At 38.8% G+C, this 18394-nt stretch overlaps 1 protein-coding gene across 3 annotated transcripts in view; it reads right to left on the bottom strand.

The window, feature by feature from the left end:
- Window positions 1–18249, bottom strand: part of CNOT2 (CCR4-NOT transcription complex subunit 2) — a 128472-nt gene extending 110223 nt beyond the window's left edge. The window contains exon 1 of one of the 3 annotated variants that reach the window (XM_066368551.1): window positions 18138–18249. Coding sequence is in view for 1 of the 3 variants with exons in the window: in XM_066368550.1 (XP_066224647.1) it covers window positions 18138–18142 (5 nt within the window). In the remaining 2 variants the exon portion in view is untranslated. The remainder of the gene's footprint in view (window positions 1–18137) is intronic. The other 2 variants (XM_066368553.1, XM_066368550.1) reach the window with 2 other exon arrangements.
- Window positions 18250–18394: the final 145 nt, after the last annotated feature.

Raw genomic sequence — 18394 nt, 5'->3', positions numbered from 1 at the left:
ACTATGCACTCTTTAGAAAAACAAGATCATAAACATTTTTTAAGTTATCAGTTTACACCTTCAAAATTTAGGATTCTTTTCCCTACACAACCAAAATCAGTGTCATTGACAATAAAGTAAAAGAGACAATTCACACATAACTGGCGAGAACGTAATTTGGCACAGCCTTATTATTAGAAAAAAAGTAAATATTAAAAGTTTTAAAAAATAACCTTTCATACAATTCAACAAACTTTTGTCAGGTCCTACATGGGGTTTAAATACACGTTAGTGAACAGGACTGACTTCATCCCTACTTATGAACTAGTGATGGAATGAGGAATAAAACTGAATAATATTAGAAATTAAAGGAACTTAACTTCTTTTTCTGTGCCAACTGATGTATCAGAAATAAAAAAACTATTTCTAAAATAGTGTTAAAGTTGACAGTCACCTGACCAAGCGGTGGCATAGTGGATAGAGCATTGTCCTGGGACACTGAGGACTCAGGTTTGAAACCCTACAGTCACTGGCTTGAGCCCAAAGGTCACTGGTTTGAAGCCCAAGGTCGCTGGCTTGAGCAAAGGGTCACTGGCTCAGCTGAAGCCCCTCAGTCAAGGAAAGTATGAGAAAGCAATCAATAAACAACAAAGCTGCCACAACTATGAGTTCATGCTTCTCATCTCATTCATCTGTCTGTCTCTGTCTCTCTCTCTCTCTCAAAAACAAAGCAAAACCCAGCAAAGCCAATTTTGTAAAAGCAAAAATATATCTTTGCCATGACAAAGTTTTAGCATTACTTGCCCTAAGATGGCATATACAATTAAAAATAAAAGCAATTAACTACACAATTTAGGATATAAACTATTCTGAAAAATGAATTCTCTAGTTATATCTAGTTAACTCCAGCAAATGAAGCAAAAAAGCACTTGGTATTAAACTTTTCCAAATATGTTCATAAGTTATTTTTCCTAAAAATAGTAAATGTAATAAATATAAACCACTATTTGATTTCTGAGCATACTGTGATGCCTGACACTCATTATTAAAGCCATCAAAAACTATAAAAGGGCGTGTGTGTGTTTGTGTGTGTATGTGTAATTTATTTACTTATTTATTTATTTATTATTCTTTTTGAGAGAGAGAGAGAGAGAGAGAGAGATAAGCAGCATCAATTCAGTTAAGGCACTTGTTCATTGATTGCTCCTCACATGTGCAGGGTGGGAGGGGGAGTTCCAACCAAGTCAGTGACCTCCTGCTCAAGCAGTGACGTGGGTTCAAGCCAGCAATCTTTGGCCTCAAGCCAATGACCATGGAATTATGTCGATGACCAGTGTTGGGCAGATAAAATGTATTATGCTCACTTTGTTAAAGAGGCCGTTGCCCAGGTGATATTAATGTGTGTTGGGGTGGGCTAAAGGCAGGCAGAATCCTTTAGCCTGGGGCTTGGTTTTGGGATTAAGCCTTTCCTACCCTTTTTGCTGTAGGGCGGTACAATCCAATCATGCCTCAGAGAAGTGACTTTGTATTAGAGACTACCCTATTTTGTATATTGGATTAAAGGTTGTGAAGCTACACTATAAAATGGGGGCAGAACGGGACTTGGTGCTTGGTTCCTGAGGTTAGCATGAGAGAGCGGAGAGAGTAGAGCCAGCAGCTAAAGGAGGCCACGTGGAGGAGGCCAGGAGAAGCAGCCAAGATGGCGGAGTGCTGAGTGAGATGCCAGTTTGTGTCGAGTTTGTATCTGGGATAAGGATGCAGATGGGGAACTGAGGAGAAGAAGGCTGGTGAGCTAGAAACCTTTGATTCTAGGAAACTCGGATAAGTCAGTGGCTTTGTGAGCACTGAGTGTGACTGGGTTTTGGAGCCCAGTGTGTATTTTTACTTGCCCGCCGGGTGCAAGGTAGGATTAAAGGCTATGGCCCATCAGTTTTTGGCTCCGCTGTTTCTTTACCGACTGTCCGAATCCAATACGAACCTGCATGGGCTGGGCTGCTCTGATGGTGGCCCTGGCCACGGCTGCTGGCTTTACAACCAGTGATCCCACAGCTCAAGCTGGCAAGCCTTCATTCAAGCCGGCAACCTCAGCATCCCAGGTCAATGCTCTATTTACTGCGCCACCACCAGTGAGGCAAAAGTGGCATACATTGACCAGGATCTGCAGATCTCCTAGACATTTACAACTTTTATACTATAAATGTAAGTTTTATAAATAAGTTTTAGATATGAGTGAGTCTTCATTACATTTAAATTATTTACCTTAGTTAATATTTAAAAAATGGAGGAGTAACCTGAGGATTTGGGGTAGCAAAATTCCACTTTCAAGAGCTTTTAGTATGTTTTTAGAAGAAAAAAATTTTTTGCATGAAAGCAGTTTTACAACAATACGAGATTTATCAGCAGACCTCACAAGCACATCATATCAATAACTAGATTTTACAAGAGTCCCTTCAATGTACAGCAATCATTTTCCAAATTCATCACTCTGTAATTCACTTTCCTTACTTTGCTACTTCAGCTTCTTAGTACTTCTATGCTTTCCTTATATGGTATTTACACTGCTCACAAAAAAATAGGGGATATTTCAAAATGCACTTTCAAGATCAGGGAATGTTCAGATACTCCAGTACTTTCAGCCTTTTGTATAGTACATTTTCTCCAATGAAATATAAGTTGGTTTTGCATCTAACTTGCATAACTAAACAACTTTCTTTGACTTGTTATCTGCTTTTCTGATGTTCTTGTTTAATTTAAAAAAAATCAAATGCTTCTTTTATTACTTCATATTCACTTTGAAATATCCCCTAATTTTTGTGAGTATACTTTAATGCTTCAAAAAGCTCAGTATCCAAGAGATATTACAGATTTAAGGGAAGAAAAAATACAGTAAAAGTTATTCACATTATATATAAAAAGAAAATATAATAATTTCAAACTTAACTGATATTTCAATGCTCTAATTATAAATTACAAGCGAATTTCATGTATAAAGGAAAACAGGCATGATATTCACAAAAAATGTCTGGCTAACAATGATAAATAGAAAGCAGAAAAATACAGTTACAAAAATTGAAAGAACTCTAGGAATATTTATGATCTTTCATCCTTAATGACAGAATAAAGATAAGGCCAACTTCCTGCTATACCTATATTATTTATACACAGAAAGTATGAGGACTTCAGCAAGCAAAAGCATCCAATATTAATTGGCCTACTATGATAAACATAGCAGAATCATTTTCTCTCTCTCCACACCCCCCTCCCCAAAGTCCAATAAGCCAGATATTTAATAAAGGGCAAACCACACATATACAGTAGTACCACAATGTAAAATAAATTAATAAATGAATCACAACTTAAGAAACTACTAGTTTCATTACACCCACTTATAATAAAGAATCATTACCATAATACTCTCATATACTTTACAGTTAACCAAACACTTTTACTTTCATTATCTCAATTATTGTCAGAAACTTAAGAAGGTATAAATAACTAAAAAGGTGAGGCTCTTCAATACTAACTGATTTACCCAGGGACATAGCTAATTCATGTAGGCCAAATTAAAACCCATCTTCTGAATCCAAGTGTGGTAGTCTTTCCAAAATAGTATAGTATTTCTCCATCAAAGATAGGTATATCCTCAAAAGTAAATAAATGACCTGACTTTCTCAACTTTCAGAAATTAAATGATAGGTGCTATGTTAAGTATTTCCTCTGAACTTCCTCCAGAATTCTGAAATATTTACTCTGCATATAGAAAAAAAATGGGAACCAACATTGCTAAGAAAGAACCTATTATCAGGTGTTTTACATGACTGTATTTAACTAAGCCTAAAAGGAGATATTTTATTCATTTTAAGGAAATGGGGAAAAGAAAGACATAGGAAATAAAACTTGCCATCAATATCACAACATAACTCAGGTTGTAAAATGGTTGACATAATACTGTCTGAGTCCTAAGCCAATGCTCTCCCCATTAGATTTCTCTCATTTACAAAGTAATTATTGAATGCCTCTTATGTTCCACGTACCATGCCAAGTACTTCAGATAGAGTAATGCTAGTATGTATTTATATTACTCAAACTACACACATAATACTTAACACAATGTCATCTAAACAAAATTCCTGGTAGGGGCCCTGGCCGGTTGGCTCAGTGGTAGAGCGTCAGCCTGGCGTGCAGAAGTCCCAGGTTCGATTTCCGGCCAGGGCACACAGGAGAAGTGCCCATCTGCTTCTCCACCCCTCCCCCTCTCCTTCCTCTCTGTCTCTCTTCCCCTCCCGCAGCGAGGCTCATTGGAGCAAAGATGGCCCCGGTGCTGGGGATGGCTCCTTGGCCTCTGCCCCAGGCGCTAGAGTGGCTCTGGTCGCAACAGAGCGACACCCCGGAGGGGCAGAGCGTCGTCCCCTGGTGGGCGTGCCAGGTGGATCCCAGTCGGGCGCATGCGGGAGTCTGTCTGACTGTCTCTCCCCGTTTCCAGCTTCAGGAAAAAAAAAAAAATTCCTGGTAGGAAAAACATGTCTAGATTCTTAAAAACAAAACTGCATCCTTCTTGTTTACATTTAGAAATTTGATACAAAAATGAAGCACAGTGCAGTCTCTGAAATAAATGGTGGCTGATTCTCATTTGCCTCAGAAGCTCATCTTTAAAGTAGCAAGTCCTACTTAAAACAAAACAAGCAAAAACAAACAAAAAAACCACAACAACCCACAAGAGCCTTTCATTCCTTAATTCAACTCTATCAGGTTAAGTATTTTTAATTATCCACATTTCTTGAATGGGAAAACTTAAGTTTAGGAAGGAAAAGGCACATAGCTATTAAAAGTAGTACAAGGTTAATTCTGTTCATTCCAATTCCGTATGTAGTACCAGAAACTTTAACAACATCATGTAAAATTCCAGCACAATATAACTCTCTTAAATAGGAAACAGTTATAATCAGCTCCATTTTGTCTAGTAAAAAAAGGAACTAGACAGGCAACCTGGGCAACTCCAAGTTATCATGGTAGAATTATCAACTTTCACTATTAAAAATGGCACATAATGCATACTATCAAAGTAATAACTTGCTCAACTGCATTCTTAAGGAATCAATTCCTTTCATTTCTTGAGGAATCAATTCCTTTCACTTAAAAACATATACTGCTCACAAAAATTAGGGCATATTTCAAAATGAATATGAAACAATAAAATATCCCTTAATTTTTCTGAGCAGTGTACATTTGGGCTATTTTTGCATGTCAGAAGTAACACATAATGCTGGCAACCAAAATAATGTGCAACTGTTATGTAGTATTGTGAATAACATAAAAACCTTAGCATTGTAAAATAAGCACTTTTAGTAATATATAGGTATCAGCTCCTATGAATAATTATGTTGTTAATATAGATATTTTGGTATTATTCTAATTTATACAAGTAATATTAAATCCCAAGCCTGCAAATATCAAAGGATACCATTCAAACTTCGCCTGCTCTATATTATAACAAAGTCCACCCAGTAATGTAAAACTCGGAACTAATAGCACTGGTTTATACACATAACATGTTCTCTGAAAAACAGAAACTAGAGTTTCAAAATCATTCAGTTCTTAATAAGTAAAAAATCATGCCAATATGAATACAAAATACTCTGTCTAATGGAGAGAAAGTAATCCTCCAAAAATTTCACAAATACTGTATACCAGTAGTTTTCAACCATTTTACACTTGGAGATCAGTGAAAATAGAATTTATGTTGGAGACCACTAAGGCAGAAATCACCCTGAGCATAGGTAAATTTGACTAAGATCAGTGGGTCTTTAATTTTCATACAACATCAGGCAGCTAACCCTTTCCTGGACCAGCCCAAGATTTCTGTCAGATCAGGGATTGAAAACACTGCTATATCATCAAGCTTGTAATTTTTTTTTTTTAGCGAGAGCGAGTGAGAGAGAGAGAGAGAGAGAGTGAGAGAGACAGGGACAGAGATGAGATGCATGAATTCTTCATTGCAACACCTTAGTTATTCATTGACTGCTTTCTCATACGTGCCTTGACGGGAAGGGGGGAAGGGGGTCCAGCCAAGCAGTGATCCCTTGTTCAAGCCAGTGACCATAGGGTTATGTCTATGAGCTTGTGCTCAAGCTGGATGAGCCTGGGCTAAAGCTGGTAACCTCCAGGTTTAAAATCTGGGTCTTCAGTGTCCCAGGCTAATGGTCTATCCACTACGCCACCATCTGGTCAGGCTCAAGCATGTAATTTTAATTCAATGGTAGAATGTAAAATCTGCCCAAAAAGCACAAATCTGATTATCACTTGCACTGTTAAAATAAAAATTTGAGCCCTGGCTGGTTGGCTCAGCGATAGAGTGTCAGCAGGTGTGTGGAAGTCCCAGGTTTGATTCCCAGCCAAGGCACACAGGAGAAGCGCCCATCTGCTTCTCCACCCTTCCACCTCTCCATTCTCTCTGTCTGTCTCTCTTCCCCTCCAGCAGCCAAGGCTCCACTGAACAAAGTTGGCCTGGTCACTGAGGATGGCTCCATGGCCTCTGCCTCAGGCACTAGAATGGCTCCGGCTGCAATGGAGCAACACCCCAGATGGGCAGAGCATCACCCCCTGGTGGGCTTGCCGGGTGGATACCAGTTGGGCGCATACGGGAGTTTATGTCTCTCTGCCTCCCTGTTTCTCACTTCAGATAAATAAATAAATAAATAAATAAATAAATAAATAAATAAAAATTTGACTGTTCCTTGGTTATTCTTCATTATGTAAGAAAGTTTCTTACACTATGGTAAACTCATTCCTTCAACCAATTTCTCATGAGGTCTCAGAACACCATCAAGAATTACAGCAAATTATTTTGCTATTCTCCAAATTCAGTACATTCTACCAGGCTTTGTGTATTTGTAATGCTGATTCTGTACAATCACCCACCTAGTGAACTCCAAATCATCCCTTCAAACCCAATTCAAATACCACCTCCCTGAAACCAACACATTAACTCCCTCAAACAAGACTGTTCTACTCTAGAATATACTGTATATTCACAGCATGCACCTTGAAAACTAAACTTGAAGAATTATTCAGCACACCTATAACAATGCATGGCACATAGTAATTAACAGCTATTGAACTGTTCAAGGAAATCTAACTGAACATGAAATCTTTACTAATGAATTTCTAAAAAATAAACTACTATCTAAAACTGGACAGAAACTAAAAACTCTTAAAGGTGATGAGTCTATGCAAACACAGAGTTTTAAATTTGTTCTTCTTTATAACTTTTTACTAACACAGGCAGACCCCAATTCTACCTGATCCTGAAAACATTTTTATAGCCTTTTAATGCAAAATATTCCCTCCTCCCTACAGTTCTTATAAAATTTATTACAAATTGTTGGGTCCACCAAAATACTTTTAGCAGTTGAAAGACAAGAATTAATTAGCAGGATTGCTGGCTTAAGCGTGGGATCATAGACATGATTCCATGGTCGCTGGTTTGAGCCCAAAGGTTGCTGACCTGAAGCCCAAGGTCACTGGCTTGAGCAAGGGTCATGGCTCGGCCTGAGCCCCCGGTCAAGGCACATATAAGAAAGCAATCAATGAACAACTAAGGTGCCACAACTACCTATATGAGTTGATGCTTCTCATCTCTCTCCCTTCCTGTCTGTCTGTCCCTCTCTCATTAAAAAAAAAATGGAAGAAAAAGAATTACCGTATTTTTCGCTCCATAAGACGCACTCCCCCCCCCCCCAAGTGGAGGGGAAAATGCCCATTCACCTTATGGAGCAAAAAATATGGTATTTTACACACCATTTGGTTCAGAATTTTTTTTTTCTTATTTTCCCCCTTAAAACCCTATGTGTGTCTTATGATCAGGTGCATCTTACGGAGCGAAAAATACGGTATGTCTTAATCATCTTTCTTTTTCCTTTAGCATTTACTCCTATTTTTAGGTAGAAAGCATTAAATAACTATTTATAAAACAACTTATCATCAAACAAGGAAAACTTGACCCCATCTCAGAGCCTTCTATTCTTTCTACCTAGAAACAATCACCAGATTTCTCCTTTTAGGTTTGCTGCTCAAATGCCACCTCTAGAGGTCTTCCCTCAGTACCCTGGTTAAAATAGTCTCGTCCTTCAACCCTAGTCAACTGCTGTACTTTCATCATCACAATTGCCACTAAAATTATTTGTTTATATAGTTGTTTATTTGTTTATGTCTCCCCCTCTAAGATGTTAGCTCCAGGAAAGTACATTTGTCTTATTCACCATCATATATACCCAGCACTACAGCAATGTCTATGAAAGGATAAACAAATTATTAAAGGATTTAGTTGAAAACATCTAGAATGCTAACATCCAACTGATAAGAACCTAAAATGTAAACAGTATTTCTCCAAATGCTACTCAAAAACAAGTAAATTGCAGAGAGAAGAAAAACTCACTTTTAAAAAGCATAGATTTTAGTTTAGAAGTGACTTCAGAGATCAAGTCCAGTGCTTTTCAAACTATGCTTTACAATATCCTAAGAGCAGTCAGAGGTCAAATTCCCTGAAGCACTGGACTGCAATTGTTTTACGCATATACACCTATTTTACAATGTGTGATTCACACACATACAGAACACAAAAGTGCGTAATATAGTCACGTGTGACTTAACGACAAGGATACATTATGAGAAATGCATCATTAGGCTATTATCTTTGTGGGATCATAGACTATACATACACAAACCTGGATGGTAGAGAGAGCCTACTACAAACCTAGGCTGTACAGTATATAGCCTATTGCTCCCAGCCTACAAACCTGTACCACATATTACTGTACAAAACAACACAAGATCAAATCAAGCACAAGATCAAATCAATCAAGAGATGCAATATACATGAGACATATGAGACTACTGCTGGGAAAACATGACACAATGTTTTACAGTCAACTCTTTTTATAAGTAAAAGAATACATTCAAAAATAAAAATGAAAACATCAATAAAGAAACAAGTGTTGGAGAGGATGTGGAGAAAAGAGAACTCTTGTGCACTGTTGATGAGAATGTGGATTGATGTAGCCTCTGTAAAAAGCAGTATGGAGTTACCTCAAAAAATTAAAAATGGAACTGCCTATGACCCAGTGATTCCACTTCTGGAATTTACCTGAAAAAACCTCAAATGCTAATTTGAAAGACTATATGAACACCTATGTTCACTGCAGCATTATTTACAATAGCCAAGATGTGGAAGTAGCCCAGTGTCCATTAGTAGATGAGTAGATAAAAAAAAACAGTGGTACAATTACATAATGGAATACTACTCAGCCATAAAGTGTGGCTGCTGGAGGAAGAGGGAGTGGAGGATAAATACTGATGCATGAAGACTTGATTTGGGGTGGTAAACACACAATACAGGGTACATATGATGTGTTGTAGAACTATGCGCCTAAAACCTGTACAATTTTATTAAACCAGTGTCATCCCAATAAAGCCAATAAAATAAAAAAAACCAAATAAAATAATGATAAATATAATATAGTAAATATATAAACCAGTAACATAGTCATTTATTATTATCAAGTATTATGTATCATACATACAAGGGTGGACAAAAGTAGGTTTACTGTTGTTAGTACATGAAACAAGAGTTTATTCTTATATTATCATTCATTATTTTTTATCATTTTCCATACAAAACCCTGTAAACCTACTTTTGATCACCCCTGTAATTGCATGTGCTATACTTTTAAATGACTACCAGCATCACCATGAGATGTAATGCTTTGTGCTACGAATTTAGGATTTTTCTGCTACATCATCACTAAGTGACAGAAATCTTTCAGGTCCATTATAATCTTATGGGACCACCACTATATATGTCACCTGTCTTTGACTGAAACATCATTATGCGGCCCATGACTGTGTATCAAATGCTTTAAAAACTGCTATCTCTGCTGCCAGTTTAAAGAGTCTTACTATAGACCTCAAATAAAGTTTGGCCTGACAAGTCTACGAATATTTCTATAATTTCTGACAAATGTACATAGATTGGAAAGGTTATAGCTCTAATTCTTTTTTCTAATCTAAGGCCAGAAATGTTCACACATATAAAATTATAAACTACACTCCTAAAGCACTATTCTGTACACTATATCAAGGCAAACCTCAAGTCCTATCTGCTCAGCACATAATCTTCTTGCAAAGTGTGCAATAAGTAAATGTGCAAAATGTGGCATGAGTGTGATATATATTACCTATTCTCATTACAAGAGTATTATTAAAGTTTTGGTGTTTCTTGATAAAATGTAATTTTAAAAAATATGAGTAGCTGATGTATTTTGATGGAAAGTCAAGCTTTAAACAAAAATTTTCTACTACTTTTTCAAGCTCCTGTTATTACTTTAATTAAATTATCCTGAATCTGCAAGATGATCAATTAAAAACAAAACCTTCTACTCATACCTGCTTAATAAATCAGGACCTTCCCTACAGAGTAGCATAAGTGAGAAAAGTATTAGATACTGAGTCCAGTCTAAGGATAAAAATGGCCTTCATACACATGTAGCCCCATGTTCATTGCAGCACTGTTCACAGTGGCCAAGACATGGAAACAACCAAAAAGCCCTTCAATAGAAGACTGGATAAAGAAGATGTGGCACATATACACTATGGAATACTACTCAGCCATAAGAAACGATGACATCAGATCATTTACAGCAAAATGGTGGGATCTTGATAACATTATAAGGAGTGAAATAAGTAAATCAGAAAAAAACAAGAACTACATGATTCCATACATTGGTGGAACATAAAAATGAGACTAAGAGACATGGACAAGAGTGTGGTGGTTACCAGGGGTGGGGGGAGGGGGGACAGGGGGAGGGTTGGGGGGAGGGGGAGGGGCACAGAGAACTAGATGGAGGGTGGCGAAGGACAATCTGACTTTGGGCGAGGGGTATGCAACATAGTTTAATGACAAGATAACCTGGACATGTTTTCTTTGAATATATGTACCCTGATTTATTAATGTCATCCCATTACCATTAATAAAAATTTATTTAAAAAAAAAAAAAAATGGCCTTCATGATTCTTAATTATAAATATTCATAGTAACAAGATAGCTTATTTTATCTTCACATTAATATTAAAATTTAATCTTATTTAAAAAACTAACACCAAAATGACAACCATATAAAATTGAGATGATGTATACCAAAGTGCTTTCTAAGGTGTAAAGCATTTTTTAAATATTAAATAATAAAATTAAGTCAAAAGGAATCAGGTACTTTGAATGGCACAGTAAACTTTCAGAATATTACCAATCTATAAGGCTTTTAAAAACTAAATACAAAACTGTATGTAGGATAAGCATTACAATTTACAATATAAAAAGTAACACAAATACTAAGTCTGCCAGGTGACACAAAACCAAAGGTTCCTCTCCCAAACACATTGTATTATTACATAATCAGTCATTACATTGTGTCCAGATGTTGATACAAAATGCAGTTATGTTTCAACATTCAAACATATAAATGGAAAAACAGTATATCAATATGTTTGGAAAAAAGCAAGTACTCTACTCATTGTTACCTAAATTGCCAGGACACAGACCATATTCCCCATGTATAAGACACTCCCATATATAAGACCCACTTTAATTTGGGGGCCTAAGATTTGGAAAAGAAAATGTATTTTATATCAAGTTACTGAACTCAAGTTTTATTCATCATAAAAATTCATACAACTGCTCATCTGCACGAAAAAGCGGGAAATACAAGTAAAAATATCTACAACCACTGTATAAGACACACCCAGTTTTTGGATCCCAAATTTTTACAAAAGGGTGCATCTTATACATGGGGAAATATGGTGATTTTCTCTTGCTTATTTTACCATTCCCTGGCACGTAAAAATTTACTAAGTGTGCATTCTTATCTACTTCAATATAAGGAAAGACACTTCAATTAAGTAAAAACAGAGAAAGTACTGGGTCAAATTCTCTTTTAAAAAATATACCCTCTCGCCCTGGCCGGTTGGCTCAGCGGTAGAGCGTCGGCCTAGCGTGCGGAGGACCCGGGTTCGATTCCCGGCCAGGGCACACAGGAGAAGCGCCCATTTGCTTCTACACCCTTCCGCCGCGCTTTCCTCTCTGTCTCTCTCTTCCCCTCCCGCAGCCAAGGCTCCATTGGAGCAAAGATGGCCTGGGCGCTGGGGATGGCTCCTTGGCCTCTGCCCCAGGTGCTAGAGTGGCTCTGGTCGCGGCAGAGCAGAGCGACGCCCAGGATGGGCAGAGCATCGCCCCCTGGTGGGCAGAGCGTTGCCCCATGGTGGGCGTGCCAGGTGGATCCCGGTCGAGCGCATGCGGGAGTCTGTCTGACTGTCTCTCCCTGTTTCCAGCTTCAGAAAAATGAAAAAAAAAAATATATATATATATATACCCTCTCACCCTGGCCAGGTGGCTTAGTGGATAGAACACAGTCTGGCATGCAGAGGTTGTAGGTTCAATCTCTTGGAAGGGCACACAGAGGAAGTAATGAATGAGTACACAACTAAATGGAACTAAGTGGAACGAGTTGATGCTTTCTTCTCTCCCCGACACTCTTCCTCCCATATCAATGAAAAAAAATTTCTTAATAAAAATGTTGCCTTCTCTGTAGCTTTATTTTATTTTATTTTGTATTTTCTGAAGCTGGAAACGGGGAGAGACAGTCAGACTCCCGCATGCGCCCGACTGGGATCCACCCGGCACGCCCACCAGGGGGCGACGCTCTGCCCACCAGGGGGCGATGCTCTGCCCATCCTGGGCGTCGCTCTGCTCTGCCGCGACCAGAGCCACTCTAGCGCCTGGGGCAGAGGCCAAGGAGCCATCCCCAGCACCCGGGCCATTCTTGCTCCAATGGAGCCTCGCTGCGGGAGGGGAAGAGAGAGACAGAGAGGAAGGAGAGGGGGAGGGGTGGAGAAGCAGATGGGCGCTTCTCCTGTGTGCCCTGGCCGGGAATCGAACCCAGGACTTCTGCACGCCAGGCCGATGCTCTACCACTGAGCCAACCGGCCAGGGCCTGTAGCTTTATTTTTTAATCATTAAATAGGTCTCTTAAAAACTACATAGGCAAATAAAACATTTCTAAAATCTAAATGTTAGCATCTCCACTAAATACAACTGGGTCATTTACTGTTTTAATTTCTACATCTCAAAAAGGGGGGGGGGGGAGAACAGATGCACAATCTTTATTCAAACTCTTAAAGGCCAGATCAGATGTTTCTTAGAACTGGAATTTTTCAGATTTTAGAAAGCTGAAATATATATATATATCATACATGTCTAACATGGTTAAGCAATGGTAAAAATATATATCATCACGTAACTATAAATACAAAATTTCTCCTTCAACCAATGACCTTAATGACCTTAGCCATATAAAATACAGTAAGATACACATATCTAAATACTGACAGAAGCTCTTCCCTTAGTCCTGCATGCATTCTCTCTACAAGCACTTCTTTAAGAAGCTGGTTCTCTATTTCTCTGAGTAATTTAGAAGTGAAAGTATAAGGATTATAAAGAAGTGATGAATGCAGGATGCCCTTCTCCCATCCCGTCTAATCTGTCATTTCTGATCAGTGGATTGGGAAACAGAGCACTCTGACATCATTAAGTATCAAATGACACTCTAGCACCAGTTCGGTTTACTACGTATTTGTTCACAACCTACTAAGTACTATGCACTATAGAAAATACTAGAAATGTAAAGGTAAACAGAATGAAGCCTCACCTCTTAGGTGCTTACAGTTCAGTGGAGATTATAATGAATAATGGGGTTGGCCAGTAAATTACAATACAATATGACACACATTCAATAAAAACAGTATAGTAGAAGAATTTGGGAACCCTAGTAAGTTTTCATTAAGAAGGTGACACCAACCCTGGCCAGATAGCTCGGTTGGTTAGAGAACTGTCCCAACACACAAAGGTCGTGGGGCTCATCACTGGGTCAGGGCACATACAGGGACAGCTCAGGGTTTCTCTCTCTCTCTCTCAAATAAGTAAATAAGAAAGTGACACCACAGTAGTTTTGAGGAATAAGAAGTATGTCAAACACCAGAGAACTGATAGTAAAAATAACTTCCCACACATGAAAAGACATACACATGAAAGAAAAAAAACTTCCAAAGTGGGTGGCAAACATGCTTAAAACATCTACTTTATAAACACTTAGATCCTGAGACTAAACATATACAACATATTAAAGTGTATTCAGAAAAGAGAATTATTCTGTTTTTTTCTTTCTCCTAAATAATTCATTTTGCATTTCCGTATTACATAAGCTATGGGTCTTAGCAAAAACTAACATTGTAAACCATTTTATTAGCCCAAAATGAGACATATCCCCAAGTTATATACCTGGAGATTTGCATCTGTATTTCAAGAGAACAAGCAGTTAGAAATATATATCAAGAATTAATTCTCCAGATCATCCTAATAGTACAAAGTAAATAAATGAACAAGCCTCATCAGCACGACTTGTCATAAGAGTTTTAAGAGTTTAAAAAAGACAAACATAAAAGTTAAAGTAATACACACACACACACAAACACACACACACACTATTTAAATCGAATGAAAGGTTCAATAAAACCAAGGTAAAAATGACAAAATAATTTTAAAAACATAAAATCCTCCTGGTCTGGTAACTCAGTTGGTTAGAGCATCGTCCCAATATTATAAGGCTGCAGGTTTGATCCCAGTCAGAGCATGTACAAGAATCAACCAATGAATGCATAAATAAGAGAAACAACAAACTGATATCTCTCTCTCTCCCTTCCTCTCTCTCTAAAAACTCTATTAAAAAAAAATCTCTTTTCAAAGACAGACCTTCTACAACAGACATCAATTTCAGTATAGAGCAGTTTTAAAAATATCTAGTAAAAGACACAATGAAATTCAATTCATTCAAGTATCACAGGTAGAAATCATCCTGAGTAAAGACAAAAGTCACCTGTATAATCAACAAGAATGACTCCTATCAAAGCACTAGATCCCTTGATATCAATACTGTATGCAGCTGTGCCTGTGGAACTGCCCTACCTGGTACCTAGGTTTCTTTTGCTTCTTTGTATTACAAAATCCACTAAAAGTCTACGTAACAAATAAAATTTTATTTAGTTGTATGTACTTATCTACTCCTAAGACTCTATCACTATTTGCATAAGTTGTCCTCAAATGCCTATTTAAGCAAGTACATGGAAAGATTGCTTTTATGTAATCTAATAGAATGAACTTCCTACCGTTAAAAATTTTAAGACACGAGCAAAATTGCTAACTTATTTAGTAGTTTATTAAAATATACTTATTATTTCATATACAGACTTGAAGCATACCTACCTTTTCTTTATTTTTTCTATATTATCAGAAAATCTTATGAAGCAAGTTTGTGGCTAAAAAGGGCAAAATTATAACTTCACACAGATTGTGGAAATTTCTGTAAGGGTCTTTCAAAATATAAGTACTTTTAATATCAATATCTACTGAAGAAATAAAAACCAAAAATAAGTTAGAAGCACTTTTAAAGAAATCTCATAAATCTGTAATTATTTACTTTTGAACAAACAGAATTTTCAGGTTAACTAAAAATAAAATATCTCTCAAAAATCAAAAAGTAGTCCTGGCCAGACAGCTCAGTGGGTTAGAGCATCGTCCGGAAGCACAGAGGTTGCTGGTTCCATACCTGGTCACAACACGTATACGAACAGATGTTCTTGTCTTTGTCCTGCTCTCTCCCTTCCTCTTTCTAAAAATTAATAAATATTTTTAAAAAATTTTATTCAACCAAAGTTAAGTAAAAAGACAGATAATTAGTTCTCTTTGGGAGGAATATCTGAGTTTTACCTTCAAGATCAAATACTTTTCAAATGAAAGGAATGTAAGTCACTCATACACATTTTGCTATCATTTTTCCACCATACAAATTTACTTTAAAACAAAAGTATAGAAATTGTAATTTTTTTAAAAGTTGCATTTGTTGCTTGGTTAAAAATACGCAAGTCTCATTACCTAAGAGTATCAGATTAGGTTACAGATATCTCTACAAAGTATACTTAGAATAAAAGGTTTCTGCCAGCAAATGATACGTACATTAACTCATTTATATTGATGTAGCATTATTTGTTTGCAAAACATGTGAAAAGTTTCTTAGTTCCTAATATACTAAGTATTGAGAGAAATCACTGCAATTCAAGCCCTTAGAAAAAAATAATAGAAATTGAACTCTTTAAAATTAGAGGATCTTAAAAAGTCAAGAAAGAAGTAAAATAGAAGTTTTGCTTTTTTACAGTGAATTTTGTATTTTTTCCTTCTGATTCAATATTACAGAAGAATTATAAACTAAAGAGCTCAACATACAGAACTTACTAAAGATCTTGGTCCATTTAGAATGACCAAGTTTCAATGAAGAGATCAGAATGTAGACATCTAGCCATCTCAATGTATAGATATTTAACCATTTCAGTCCACCATTATTCTTAATCCTTTAAATCTAGAATAAAGTCATCTCCTAGAATTGCAAAAGAAATGTGTTCATTGACATTTGGAAAACTAATGTTGTCAACTATAGAAAGTATTATTTAACAACTCAACATAAGGGTGATATATAAATACACAAACTTTCAAATTTCTATTCTCCCCTCACCCATAATTTATTATTTTCACTTATGTGGTTTAAAGGGGCAAATCAAAGTTGCACTTATTCCAGATGTCTAGAAATTACTAATACCATGCATGACAGGAAAACTGTTCAACAATGAACTAAATTCAAGTATGGCTTCCCTCTTGAACAGATTTTAACTTAGTACCTCTACCATTTCGCCAAGAATGTAAGAGTTGATATCAGTATACACTTAATTTCCTTACACTTACTAGAAACAGTCCTCAAGAGTAAGAAAGGAGTAGAATCCTTTGACCAAGAGTCTTATGAAAATGAAACAAAATGTTTTGTACTCGAGTCTTCTGGATGCTGAAAGTAAAGACATCACCGAGGATTCAAAGGAAGCTGGTGTTTAGGTTTCAACCGTGAGTGTGATACCCGTATGTAAGACTTTTTGGTGGTAATTCTGTACTCACAGGGCCTGGGATAAATGCAAATTCTAAAACCGTGGAAATGCTTCTATAAAAGAAAACTACAACTTGCATTTCAGAAACGATCGCAGTCATCGAGAGTCAGTTTCTCTCCTGTATACACGGACCACAGAGCCTTAACCAAGAATTAGGAGGGCCTCGTTGAACCCCACTCATTTATTCTGCAAAACTTTTTAAGTTAGACTCAAGCCAGTAAAGGGTGGAGGGGGGCCGGCGGAAGGAGAAACCAGGGCTAGCAACTTCGCAGACAGCAGCGTCTCTGGTTCCTCCGCCACCCCAGGACCATCCGGCCTCAGTCTCCACCTCACCACGGAAGCTGCACCCTCCGGCTGCGGTGGCAGAGGAAGCATCACAGTTGCGCTCCTCCCATCATCCAAAGCCTTCCCTATCCCAGAGCCTGGAGGCTCCTGATACCCATTAGCTAGTCCCCATCTTTTACACACACACACACACACACACACACACACGGAGAGGAGAGAGAAAAACACACAAGTTGCAGGTGATGTGCGTGTACTGAGAGAATGTGAACAGCCAAGGACCGCGGCAGCTGATGGACAGGCGACAGCGCCGTCTAAAAGCGGGCCCGGGTTCCTTAGCCACCGCCGCGGCTGCCTTCTCTTCTTCCCCAGGAAGCAGCGCGGCGCAGGCTCCTGTGCGCTAGCAGGAGCCCGTGGGAACGGAGTCTGAGGAGAGCCCCAGCGCCCGTCGAGGGGACCGGGCCTAGGATCCAGAGCTGCCGCTGCAGCGACCCAAGTACCGCGACGCTTTACGTCCTATCCACCACCCTCCCCATACACACCCCCTCCCTCCCTCCCTCCCTCCCTCCCTCCACCGCCGCCACCCCCCCTCCCCGCCCGCTCCGCTCTCCCTCTCGATTGGAGCCGAGACAAAAGCAACGGGAAGCGGCGGGCCGGGACGCTGCCCGCGGACCCCAGGCGCGACCGGGCCGGCCCCGAGGCATTCCCCCGCCCTGCGGGGACCCCGAATCCGCTGCCCCAGCCGCGCGCCCCGCCGCCAGACTTCCGAAAATTTGCCAAAAACTCACCGCATGAATTTTCTTGTCCCCCGGATCCAAGATGGCGACGTATCCACCGCGGAGGCTGCTGGGAGCAGGACCTTTACCCTCTGACCCCCGCCGTGACCCCCGTCGTTCCGGCTTCCCTCAAGGCGGCGGCGGCGGAAGGTGGGAGCGGTGATTGCCGACCGGGCAATGTTGGGGGTGGATAGGCTGCTTCCCGCACGTTCGCGAGTGGGTGGGGAGGGGTGTTTCACTCCGTCACCTCCCTCCCCGCAGCCTTCGTC

The sequence above is a fragment of the Saccopteryx leptura genome, chromosome 2, assembly GCF_036850995.1.
Source record: "Saccopteryx leptura isolate mSacLep1 chromosome 2, mSacLep1_pri_phased_curated, whole genome shotgun sequence".
Lineage (NCBI taxonomy): Eukaryota > Metazoa > Chordata > Mammalia > Chiroptera > Emballonuridae > Saccopteryx > Saccopteryx leptura.
This window is presented reverse-complemented; position numbering and strand designations above follow the sequence as displayed.